The sequence below is a fragment of the Hemiscyllium ocellatum genome, chromosome 21 (assembly GCF_020745735.1).
Source record: "Hemiscyllium ocellatum isolate sHemOce1 chromosome 21, sHemOce1.pat.X.cur, whole genome shotgun sequence".
Classification (NCBI taxonomy): Eukaryota; Metazoa; Chordata; class Chondrichthyes; order Orectolobiformes; family Hemiscylliidae; genus Hemiscyllium; species Hemiscyllium ocellatum.
Window position 1 is genome coordinate 56,416,978 of NC_083421.1, and position 13,437 is coordinate 56,430,414.

The following is a 13,437-nucleotide window of genomic DNA, read 5'->3' on the forward strand; positions in this document are numbered from 1 at the left end:
GTTACTCTTCGAAGGGTCGGTGTGGACATATTGGGCCAAATGGCCTGTTTCCACACTGTAGGGATTCGATGATTCTATGGGCCAAATGCTGGCAAATGAGACTAGATCAATGGGATATGTGGACAAGTAGGATCAGAGGCTCTGTACATCTCTGACTATATGAAATACTTATCTCAGAGATAATATGAACATTAATCATCAAGGACATTATGATTTCTGTACGGTATTATGTATTATTTATGTTCAGAGCTTGCCTTGGTTCAGTTGTTAAGGGAAAGCAGTTAAGAAAAAGAAAACCATTTTCATAGTTTCGTTTTCTCTCATTTTCCTTCATTCTCTGAGGGCATTGGCGGACAAGGGATTTGTCTCCCTAGAGACTAGGTGACTGAAAGGGTAAATGAAAGCGGGGTTGACACCAAAGAGATACCCAGCTCCTTCCTGCCACCTCAATAGTCAAGTTCTGGGCAGGAATGTATATGTATGAGCTTCCTGACCTATCACCATTTAAGGCCCTTCAGTGCTCAATTCACAACCATTTTTGGGCGTCACCCTGTTTTTGGCTCAATTACCAGCCTTCCCAGCAGGTGAGAATATTGGTTGTTCTCTCAACAAGAAGACCTGGATAGTTTGCCTCATGGCTTAGGGGTAGAGACCCACCATATGCCACAATCTGGTGTAAATGAGGACAAGGGTAAGAGCAGTAGAAGTGGCTGTAAGACATTCCTTTTTCTTGCCTTGGTACCTTTTTCTCTCTGACTCTAATCTCTCAACTCCCCCTTCCAAAAACATTCCCAGTTTTCATGGCCGAGACCCCTACTTCCCTATCACTTTCTCCAGCTCCAGCGACTTCCTGGCCTGTTGTTGTCCAGCAGCTTCTGACAGGACGGAACCTTCTGGAACACGGCCTGAAAGGATGGTCAACACTTAGGCGCTTGTTTCAAGTGGAATTGTAAAGGCCTCAGCCTCAGTTTGGCTGAAGTCAAACAAGTCTGTAGAAGGTATCCATGATGTTGAATTATCAGGAATAGCTTCATCATAAAATTTACATGACGGCAATATTACAATAATGAAATTTACTTCCATTTAACTTCATTCCTTCCCCATTATCTTTTGGATTGCTATCAATTATTTATACTTCTGATCATTGAATTAACATGCCCATTCATTCATTTTCTATAAATAAGGTGAAATATTTTCCTTATCCATTTTTCTCTTGGCTCCTGCCATTCTCCTTAAAGAAAGGAATTATTGGATACAGTTTGCTTGAGCATCAATTCTGAAAGCACTTTCCCAATGGTTGTAAATACAGTGAGGGTGATCCTTCTGTAACATTTTGACAAATTTGACCACATCATCCATCTCCAATGCGTGGGTGGGATAGTCCTTGCCTGATTCCATTTTTATTTGTCAGGGTAAGCAACTACCGTGTCTCCCATTCTCACTTCCCTACTGTTGCCTTTGGAGTTCTCCAAATTTCCACTCTTGGATCCACCAACACAGCCATTCTTTTCCTAACTTTGAAAGTTTGTCCTTATCTTTCACTCCCTATCCTCGAATTAAACTAGTTAAAGACATACAGAGTGAATTTTCCTGGCAACTCTCCCACTTGGGAGAAATGAAATATGATTTCATTTCTCACTGCAATAAACTCAAAACCTTTGTTTAGTTTCTATCAAGTGTGATTGTTCTTTCAGAGTTCAGAGAGCAATTAAAGATATTTGAAGAGTTGGTCTCCTCTGTGCCTCCATTCCTTATTGAAGAGGTTCTCAAGCAGCACTTGGACTTGATCACAAAGGTCTTGGCAGAAAAACGCTCCACATTCAGGGAAAAATTCAATCAACTGGAGAACACCAAGGTAAAATGGCAAAATGAAACATTCATATCATTACCTGGTGTCTCATTTCTTTTAGAGACAGTCAGTCATTTATTTCTCTCATGCTCTTCAGTCAGTGACAATATTCCCAGTCTAGCTGCTTCACAGCACCACAACCCTGGCCTCCACATATTCATACCTCTTTATGATATTCTGAACTTGAATATAAAAATCTGGGCTGTCATTTCATGCAGAACCTGAGGGAAACCCGTACTATCAGAGGTGCTGTCTTTCAGATGTGATGTTAAATTGAGACCCTGTCTGCCCTCTCAGATATACATTAAACCAGCATGGTTTTGAAGAAGGCTGTAGCTCCAAGACACAACAGATTTAGTTATCAACAGTTAATTCTAAGGTGCCTCACAAAGTGTAGTTATAATAAGAGGTGTATTTCACATCTTTTGTCATGGTCTTTCAACTTTTTAAAATTGTTGTTTTTGGCTGTGTGCCCAGACTATTAGTGTTTAATTCCGCATTCTCACAAAAGCTCACAAAAACGGGGATAGAAAATAAATTTGAATGTATTACATATGGAACGATTGGATGTGCCCAATGTGTTTATTTTCCCTTATTTCTTTGCATTAGACTGAGAACAAGCACAGGTTACGACCAATTTTGGGTCACCCCAACAATGCAGAGGTGCTGGAGCGTTTGTGCGAAGAGGAGGAGGCAAGGCAGAATGCTGAGTTCACAGAGATCAATAGAAATGCAAAGGATCAGAAGGCAAGAAAGCAATTAAAAATCCTACTATTGGATCTTAACAGCCTTCAATTCATTCTCTCCAATTATAGCAGAGAATCAGTGATAGGTAACCAACCTTAAAACCTTCAGTGGTGTTCTTTAGGAATGAAACTGTACCCGAACCAATTGTTTTCTGCTTTGTCTTTCACGATACTGTGTTCTGTTAAAGGAAAAGAAGTGAAATGAAATATGCATGATCACACTAGGTTTACAACATATAATGTATGCCAATGGCTCCAGCAACAGTTGGGTAAGTAAGGGCTATTGTCTGGTGCAGTACTAAACGGCACAGACTGGCTCTGTACAGAATCAAGGCTGGAATTTTCAATCCCCCATGGGGGCTAAAGCAAATTGCAAATAGCACTCTCAGATGAAGTGGTAGTTTTCATGATGCCTCTAGGACTCACTTGAATTTTCAAAAGAAGAGATGGGAATCCACTCGCCTCCAATTAACGGTGTAATCTGCTTATGACTGGGTCAGGGAGGGTGAGAAAGCTTCAATATGTCAAGCACCTAAGCTGAACAGCCTCCTTCATCTTTGTATACTGCTATGGGGATAAACGTATGGGTTATTTAAATGGAGAACATGACCCTGACCTAGGAATTTTGGACCAGACTATGTCTTGCCTTCACATTGGCCATTTGACCTGTGCTGCCTCCTCTCCTGAGTAAGGCAATAACTGACCCTGCCATGACTGTCATCTGTGTACAATGATTACAGGCAGTTCCTACCCTTTAGTAACGCTTGGTGTCAATAATTGGGCACCAAACCTGTCACTAACCCAACTAGGGAATTTACATTTGACGATTTTATCACCTGAGCAACAAGATGTGGTTTGGGGTCAGGATCTGAAAGATATTCAGGTATTGGGTTCCTGACCCCGAGTCTCCACTTTGGTAGCAGTAATATTGTTATAATTGACCTTAGTTCGAGACATAGTTTTTATCTGGAGTGAATTAATTCGTTTTTTTTCTTCTTTTTGTTATAACAATCTTTCTTGTACTTTTGTTAAAACTACATTAACAGCCTCTTTTGAATATGTTCAGTGACTGACTACCATGGTAAGCAAGTTTCAGAAATAAAACTTATGGTCTGTCAAGCTGGGATCTGACTTGTCTAGTCTTACCATCAACTGGGATCATTACATGATTAATGCAAGATAGGTTTGCCCTCTACATGTTCAATGTCACATACCATGCAGTAGTTTCAAAGCAGTAAAAATGGCTTTTACTCTTTTCGAAGGGCAATGTATCTAATTGCCTTATCAGTGATTTGCTTGTGTTTTCTGGTTTCATCCTCACTCATTAAGGCAATATGAACATTATGAATATTTTGCTATCTCAGTTAGAATGCCCCCATTGTTACACTTTTCAAATGTTCTCAATATGATCATTTGATATTTCCACAGAACTGTATGCTCGAACATGCCCAGAACTTTGTGGCTGCACTCTCCTCCCTCTCTGAACAGCTCTTCCTGGAATATGACAACTTCCTCATTGTCGATAACATCCAGTCTGCTCGTAAGTGGTTGATCGTTTTGTGGTTTATTTTTAATTTAGCCTGAAGTAGTTTCAAGAATGTCAGAAAGTGTGACCTTACAGTTGGAATATGTTGAGGATGCTCCACAAAAACATACCATCATCTCACGGACAAATACATAAACTAACTTGAGGCATGTAGCATTCCTCATATACTGTACCAGAGAATCACAGAATCATCTATAGGTGAGCAAAGTGACTGGGAAGCAGTAGATTAAACATGGAGAATGAAAGGAGATATTATGGGTATGACAGACGCAAACATTCACACACTTCTGTGCATTAAAATCTTATAATTTTGTCCCTGTAATAGTACCTAGACTTACATTAGGATGTCTCAGAATTTGTCACTTTCTTTTTATTGTAATAAATTACTCTGAAATGCAATGACAACGTGATGTAGACAAACACAACATGACCCCCACATAAATAATGAAATTAGCAACCACTGATCAGTACTGGTTTCTGGTAAATGTTATGCAAATTTTCTATCAACTCCTTTTTGATATTTACATCCAGTTAAACCATCAGGCAGGGCCTTGATTTAACAGAACCATCTGGGAGGATAATTGCTAGCCTGAAATGTGAATTCAAGGCCTGATGTGGAGCTCTGAGCCTCCAATTAATTGACTTAAAACCAAGAGTTCAACAAAATGATCCCAATCTGACATAAGCACTTACTGGGCAAAAGTGAGGACTGCAGATGCTGGAAACCAGAGTTTAGGTCAGAGTGGTGCTGGAAAAGCACAGCAGGTCAGGCAGCAACCCAGGAGCAGGAAAATTCTACTCCTCAGATGCTGCCTGACGTGCTGTGCTTTTCCAGCGCCACTCTGAGATAAGCACTTACTGTACTGACCATTTTCCTGTCAACAAAATCAAAATTACACTGAACCACTTGGGTAGGAATTCATGTTGGGCTATGAGACTAAGCTTGTGCTTCTTTGTATCATTAAAGGCTCCACTTACTAACCCAATTCCAATAGAGCCAATTAAGGTGAGTAATCAAACCAAGCTGTAAAACAAGTGACAGATACAATCCTGCCTTTTTGTACAACGATCCAATTTGAATTTATATCCCCCTACATTTCACTGTGGGTTACAAGAATCTGAATGCAGCCAGAAAATGGATTTCATCTCTTTTTTTTGGCTAAAGTTGCAATTTCAATTGTGAATCCAGCTCCTAACACGTATATGAACCAGAGATAAAGGCACACAAACGTACTGAAGAAACCACAACGTTCGGTTTTATTTCTGACTGTGGTTTCTGTGTCCTTTATATATTTCAGAACCAGAAGCAACAGGTGAAACAATCCGGCAGAAACGAGCTGGACCTCCAATGCAAGAGGAGGAAAATACTTCCACTGATGAGGTGCCCCGTGAAAGCAGGTAACCCGTGAAACCTCACTACCCTGTTGTCCCACAGTCTCCTGTGGCTGTTGTGTAAGGGCTTAGGGACCCCACAGCAACCTTGCACTGATGTTATGGAATTGCCCATCACTGGACATAAGTAGCAGTGTGAGTGGAGTTAAGAAAAAAGAGAAAACACACATGGAGAGTTAGGCTGAAGTTTAAAGTCTAGCTATATAAATTTAGAAACTAGCATTAGGTGGTGAAGTTTATGGAATAGACTTTTAATACTGTGACAGTAAGATTACAGCCTGGTAAATTTCTGAAAACCATATATTGTAGTATTTAGTCTCAATATTGAATAGACAGAGTTATAAAGAAGCCCAAACCTGAAGACAGTTCCTGACTTTGCCTTCTTCACAACCAATCCGTCTTGAACCCAAACTCATAGATGTGAACACAAAGTCACACAAGGAGACGGTCCACTCTACCTATGTGAGCGAGGTTAGGACAGCCTAGTCCAGAAACCATCATTGACAATAGACAATAGACAATAGGTGCAGCAGTAGGCCATTCTGCCCTTCGAGCCTGCACCACCAATCATTATGATCATGGCTGATCATCCTTAATCAGTATCGTGTTCCTGCCTTATCTCCAAAACCCTTGATTCCACTATCCTTGAGAGCTCTATCCAACTCTTTCTTAAATGAATCCAGAGACTGGGCCTCCACTGCCCTCTGGGGCAGAGCATTCCACACAGCCACCACTCTCTGGGTGAAGAAGTTTCTCCTCATCTCTGTCCTAAATGGTCTACCCCGTATTTTTAAGCTGTGTCCTCTGGTTCGGCACTCACCCATCAGCGGAAACATGTTTCCTGCCTCCAGAGTGTCCAATCCTTTAATAATCTTATATGTCTCAATCATATCCCCTCTCAGTCTTCTAAACCCAAGGGTATACAAGCCCATGTTACTACGTATTACTGACCCAAAAATGTAGACTTGAATGACAGAAAGGTCCTTGAATGCTGGGCTGCAGGTAGAGAAGATCACATGGATTTTGTCATGATCATGTCCATCCAGCAAAGCTTAAAGTGAGAACGCAGTGTACCATAGCTGTACAGTATCTGTCCTCATGTCTTATTCTTTAGCTATGAGGTGGGAAGCTTTACAATGATATAAGATGCTGTATAAACATAATTGCTGTTGTATAGTCAAGAAATTAGGTTTCTGTCTGTTCCTGCATCTGCCTGAGCAACGTTTTCAACCTTAAATCCTTTCAGCACTTTTTTCCTTTTCTTTGGAAATCAACTTACCTGTACGTACTCGTCCCAGAACATAACTTAACCAGCCTCACCCTCAGCCTCCGTGCAGGCAATGTACGACAAGCCCCAGTAAGACATGTAGCCAGACCTCAATCACCTCAGTCTGTGAACATCATTATATTGTGCACTGACAGAACTCAACTCAACTCAACCCTATTGGACTCTTAGATAGAGCCCCTGATAAGCGGGTCCTACTACTGGGAGGCTGGGGAGGTGCTGAAAACAGAGACAGTTAGAACTTTCAGTGGAACATACCACTGTGTGAGAGTTCAATCCCAACAATGCTTCTGTGTGACATGACAGCTGAGAGTTACAGCTAGTCGTGTGGAGTGGTGTTGGGATAAATAATGAGCTCATCAAAAGGCTCCCATTGCTAACATTATTAAATTACACCCCTCTCCTGCTTAGAAATCCCCCTCCAATGTAACACTTTAAACTTCCACGTCAGGCGTGATATGAACACGATAGGTTGAGAGGTCTCACTTCAAGGCATTATACACAAGATTGGAAAAGCAATATTGCCACAAACCGAGGAAATCTAGAATTAATAACGAAAATGCTGAAAATACTCAGCAGGTCAGGCAGAATCTGTGAGGAGAGAAGGTCAATTAGAATCATAGAAATGTACAGCATGGAAACAGACCCTTTGGTCCAACCCATCCATACCGATCAGATATCCCAACTCAATCTAGCCCCACCTGCCAGCACCTGGCCCATATCCCTCTAAACCCTTCTTTGTTCATATACACCCATCCAAATGCCTCTTAAATGTTGCAATTGTACCAACCCCCACCACTTCCTCTGGCAGCTCATTCCATATGTGCACCACCCACTGTGTGAAAAAGTTGCCCCCTTAGGTCTCTTTTATATCTTTCCCCTCACACCCTAAACCTATGCCCTCTAGTTCTGGACTCTGCGGCCTCAGGGAAAAGACCTTGTCTGTTTATCCTATTTGTGCCTCTCATTCTATAAACCTCTATAAAGATCACCCTCAGCCTTCGACGCTCCTGGGAAAACAGCCCCAGCCTGTTCAACCTCTCCCTACAGCTCAAACCCACCTTTGGGAGGAATCCCAGAGCTAAAGACCTAGGTAGCTGAAGTCTAATGGTGTAGACATTAAAATTACTCCTGCTCAAACATCAGAGGAGTGCAGGCAGCCCAGAGGGTTGTGTTGATCGAGGTAGGGAGAATTGAAGCCCTTTCAGCTATTTCAGTCCTGTGGCGGGGACAGACACCTGTTTGGGTGATTCAGACACTGAGCTGCAGGAATATCGGGCCATAACATGTTCAAGCACTTCAGAGAGGAACATGAGGTTGGAGATGGGGTGGTAATTTGCCAGGGCGAATTGCCAAGGATTGCTTTCCTGGGAAGAGGAGTGACGACAAGCTGATGTCTTCACCCTGCAGGCCAACATGCACAGTTCACCAGGAACTTTGACACGTTGCATCGACTATTATCCATGTAGTAACAATAGAAAAGTAAGTATCACCAATATCGTCAATCTTGTTCATTATCTAAACTGTGCTCAGAGAACTTTCTGCTCATCCTTTAATTGCATGTGATCGTTTGTTCTGCTGGAGGATCTCCATGATGACATATTGCTTCTTTTCATTTTCACTATTCCTTTTTAAAGAACATGGCCAGGAATTCCAGCCCATGAGCTTTCAGAAAGTTGTCGGCAATACAACGTCCAGGGACCCTCATCCGTGGCATCTTTGTTTGTGGAAACTGCGGCTGTGACAACTGTGAAGACAGTACAGGCTGATCTGGCCATACTTGAGGCGAGAGATTCTGCCTACGAGGTTAGCTTTATTCCTGACTCATCTGCTTTCTTTCTGCTGTCATATATCTTTGCACGCAAATTTTTCTACAAGTTGTGGCTTTAAAAAGCAGAAGTAATTTATACTTCCGCAGGTGGGTACCCACATCAACAAACTGGGCAGTAAGTTGGCACATCCCAGCCACTCCTCGGGCTGAGAAAAATGGCAAAAGCAGCAACAGCTGAGACTTTCCAGGTGGCATCCACCATAGCTCACTGGGTAACACCATCACCTCTGAGTCAGAAACACCAGAGACACGTACTCTAGGCTGGCATTCCACTCTAACACTGAGGCAGTGTTGCAGTTTCTGAGATGCCATTTGTTAAGTGTGAGATGAAATTGAGGCACTGTCAGCTATCTCAGATGGTCATAAAGATCCCACAGTAAATATCGGAAGAAGAAAAAGGAGTTCTATCCATATTTGATTAGATTCCCTACAGTGTGGAAACAGGCCCTTCGGCCCAACAAGTCCACATCGACCCTCTGAAGAGCAACCCACCCATTCCCCTACATTTACCCCGGACTAATCTACCTAACACTGTGGACAATTTAGCATGGTCAGTTCACCTAACCTGCACATCTTTGGACAGTGGGAGGAAACCGGAGCACCCGGAGGAAACTCACACAGACACGGGGAGAATGTGCAAACTCCACACAGACAGTTGTCCGAGTCGGGAATCAAACCCGGGTCCCTGGCACTGTGAGGCAGCAGTGCTAACCACTGAGCCACCATACCGTCCCACTTATGGGGAATATTTATCACTCTGTCAATATCGCTTGAAAGAAACAGATTATTTGACCATCACCAGCTTGCTGTTTGTGAGGTCTTGCTATCTGGAAATTGGCTGCTAGATTTTATACATTACAACAGTTACTTTGGAAACAACACTAGAAATTACTGGAAAAACTCAGTATGTCTGTCAGCATCTGTAGAGGGAAAGCAGATTTACGTTTCGGGTCCAGTGGCCCTTCTTCAGAACACAGTGTTCTGAAGAAGGGTCACTTGACCCAAAATGTTACCTCTGCTTTCTTTGCCCAGAAACTGCCAGGTCTGCTGAGTTTTTCCAGCATCAGCAGTCCTTTGTGTTTTTTTGGGATGACATAAGGTCATATGTTTGTACAGGTTTGTTCCTTCTTCTGAGTGGGAGACATGGTTGGGTAAGGTTGCCGTAGTTCGACCGGGCCATAGGGCTGCTCTGTCCCATGACAGAGAGAGACATTGGTGGTGGTTTCACCTGAAGGTCAGCACGCCTCAGGCAAAGGGAGAGATTGGGAAGGAGAGTTCTTCACAGTAATCTCAGCCAGCGGAGGAATTGAACCCGCGCTGGTGGAGTCATTCTGCATCACAAGCCAGCCAACTGAAGTTGCCTCGCAAACTAAAAAAAACTACAGTTATGTGGAGAAGCTGGGGTCATTTCTTTGGAGCTGAGAAGATTAAAGGGAGATTTAGTAGAGTGTTCAAAACCATGAGGGGTTTGATAGAGTAAACAAGGTCAATTTTCAGAGATTACAAATGTAAGGAATTGGCAAAGGAAGCAGAGGCAATAATAGGGAAATATTTGCACAGAGAATGTTATGTTCTGGAATGTATTGCCAAGAAGGATGTTGAAAGAAGATTTGATTTACTTTCACTTGAAGGGGAACATTTGCAGTGCTCCAGCGAAAGAGAAGAGTGGTAGGAGCAGTGGCCAGTGGAAGTTATTGTTAGATCTTTCACTGAATCGGCACAGGCCCATCAGGCTGCAAGGTCACCTTCTGTTCACCGCCATTCCATGGTCCCTTTAATGTTAACTCTCAGTAATCGCCCAGAAGGACAAGGCTGTGAGTATAGATCTAGTGAACCACAGAGGTTAGAACACTCCATGATTAATCTCCAGCTGTTGTGTTTCCTACTCTGTAGGAGACCAGCAGCTGGGACTTTACCTCAGCTCAATTGATGGAAAAATCAGCCACACTTGCAAAAGCCTATTCATTATCCACTAAGTGCAGCTTGGTAAGGCTAAAGGAATGCAATGATCATCTTCAATTCCGAAGCTGCTGGAGGGCTGTGTTCCTCTGGAAATAAGCTATTAGGTTTTTCTGTTCCATGCCTGGACCTACTGGATTACATGGGCACAGTGAAGTCAGGTGACCTCCTTTAGGATATGTGCACTCCCCTGTCTCCATTATATTACCTATAGGAGCAGGAGAAAGGAGGACCAGGAAACACAGAGGCATCTGGGTGATCTTGGACATGAAACACAAGATGTTAGCGTGCAGGTGCAGCAAGTAACTAAGAAGGTGAATGGAATTTTGGCCTGTATTACAAGTGGGATGGAGTTTCAAAATAGGGAAATTTTGGTTTAATTGGACAGGATGTTGATAAGGCTGTACTGTGTATACTTTTGGTGTCTATATTTCAAAAAGGATCAACTGGAATTGGTGGAAGTTCAAAAGATGATTTCTGGGATAAAGGGGTTAACATATCAAGAACAGCTAAGCAGTTTGAGTTTGTATTCATTAGGGTTTAGAAGAATGAATGGTGTTCTTATTGAAGCATTCAAGATTCTGAGGACAGGAAATATTTGTGAATTTATCTCCTGAATGGTTGGGGAATCTCAAACCAGGAGACCTAGTTACAGAAAGGGGGACACTCATTTACATCCGAGATAGAAAGGAATTCCTTCTCTGAAAGGGTAGTGAATGTCTGGATCTTGACTGCACAGAGATGTGGAGGCTAGATCAGTAACTATTTAAGATTTTTGAGAAATCGAGAAGTTGAGGGCTATAAGGAGTTGGCACACAAGAGGAGTTGGGACCTGGGACAGATCAGTCATGATCTCCTGAATGGTAAGGCCCTGCTTGATTTCTCACAATCCAGTGTGACCAACAGCCTTGGGTACGTTTTGTCTATTATACCCATCAAACATTGATACACCTTTCCCCAAACATGTCCAACAGAAACATTCCTGCTCTGTGCTTTAAGTTGCTTAACAATGATTCGACCATTATATTTTAGTTCACTACATTAGTGTGTACTTGTGCCTTCAATTATTTATTAATTTTATCGATTATCATGACAAAGAATGTTACTGCTGAATAACTGTTATTCATTTTGTAGATGCAATTGTTATTATGTATTTTATGAATATTGGGCTCACTGTACATACATGGTACACACTCAACCCACTCCCTATACAATTCCAGTACTTTTACATAAACAGACAGAGACACAAACATACACTTATATGCACATACACACACGCGCACACATTGACTGACACGCCCACATGGTGACTGACACGCCCACATTGGCATGCACACATGGTGACTGACACGCACACATGGTGACTGACACGCACACACGATGACTGACACGCCCACCTTGACATGCACACATTGACTGACACGTCCACATGGTGACTGACACGCCCACATTGACATGCACACATGGTGACTGACATGCGCATGATGACTGACACACACACATGGTGACTGACACGTACACCTTGATACACACACATGGTGACAGACACTCTCTAATGGTGACTGACATGCACATGATACCTGACACACACTCGTGTGACTGACACACACGTTGACTGACACGCCCACCTTCCATACACACACGGTGACTGACACGCCCACCTTCATACACACACGGTGACTGACACGTCCACCTTGACACACACACATGGTGACTGACATGCACACCTTGACATGCAACACATGGTGACTGACACGTACACATGGTGATTGACACACCCACATTGATACACACACACATGGTGATGGACATGGCCACCTTGATACGCACACATTTCACTGACACGCCCACCTTATACGCAACACATGATGACTGACATACATGCATGGCAACTGACACACCCACCTTGATACACACACATGATGACTGACACGCACACATGGCAACTGACATGCCCACCTTGATACACACAAGGTGACTGACACACCCACCTTGATAGCCCACATGGTGACAAGCATGTCCACCTTGACACGCACACATGGTGACTGATACACACATGGTGACAGGCATGCCCACATTGACACACACATATGGTGACTGATACACAAGCAGCCTACCTGTTGTCCCTTCCTCGGTTTTAATTTGCTGTAATTATTGAATTTCTGCTTTTAACAGAAATACAAGCAGCATTTTCTGCAGGACATATCGCAGATAGAACGTGAGACAAAGGGGCTGCTGATTAATGCTCAGAATTGGCAAAATGGCTGGAGAGATTCTGTCGTCAATATAATGAAGCTCTATGACCTGGTGCGCCCTCCTTGTATCATTTCTGATCCTGTGCTTTAAGTTGCTCAATGCCTGCTCATTAGTTGTATTTTAATTCACTAAACTAATAAAATGTATATTTGTTTTTCTTAATGATTCATTAGCTTTTTCAATTATCCATTGCATAACAATGTTAGTGCTGTACATCTGCATTCATTTTGCAATTACAGGAATTATTATTTACTCTCTGCACCAGTTTCAGGCTTCCAATCTATCACACAGTATATATGCATTGACACTAAAAGCCCATAGACTAGTCATACTATGTGAAAAGCAGTAAACATATTTCAGTGGGTGGCTGTATCACCTCTTGAATCAAACATCTGTGGGTTCAAGTCTCACTCAAAAGACTTGCAAACCAAGCTAAAGGTTGGCCAGGACTCTGCTTGTTGGCAAAGGAGATCCCGTGGCCCTCTTCCAAAAATGAACAATGGAGTTTTCCCCAGTGTCCTGACCAATCCTCCCGTCAGCATCAGGAATGATGGATTTTCCAGTCACTGTCAG

General features: G+C 42.6%; 1 protein-coding gene across 1 annotated transcript in view; it reads left to right on the forward strand.

The window, feature by feature from the left end:
- Nucleotides 1–13,022, forward strand: part of ccdc180 (coiled-coil domain containing 180) — a 33,185-nt gene extending 20,163 nt beyond the window's left edge. The window contains exons 9-14 of the mRNA XM_060841524.1: nucleotides 1,695–1,855; nucleotides 2,459–2,596; nucleotides 4,024–4,135; nucleotides 5,440–5,539; nucleotides 8,456–8,624; nucleotides 12,784–13,022. Coding sequence (XP_060697507.1) covers nucleotides 1,695–1,855; nucleotides 2,459–2,596; nucleotides 4,024–4,135; nucleotides 5,440–5,539; nucleotides 8,456–8,624; nucleotides 12,784–12,954 — 851 coding nt within the window. The 3' untranslated portion in view covers nucleotides 12,955–13,022. The remainder of the gene's footprint in view (nucleotides 1–1,694; nucleotides 1,856–2,458; nucleotides 2,597–4,023; nucleotides 4,136–5,439; nucleotides 5,540–8,455; nucleotides 8,625–12,783) is intronic.
- Nucleotides 13,023–13,437: the final 415 nt, after the last annotated feature.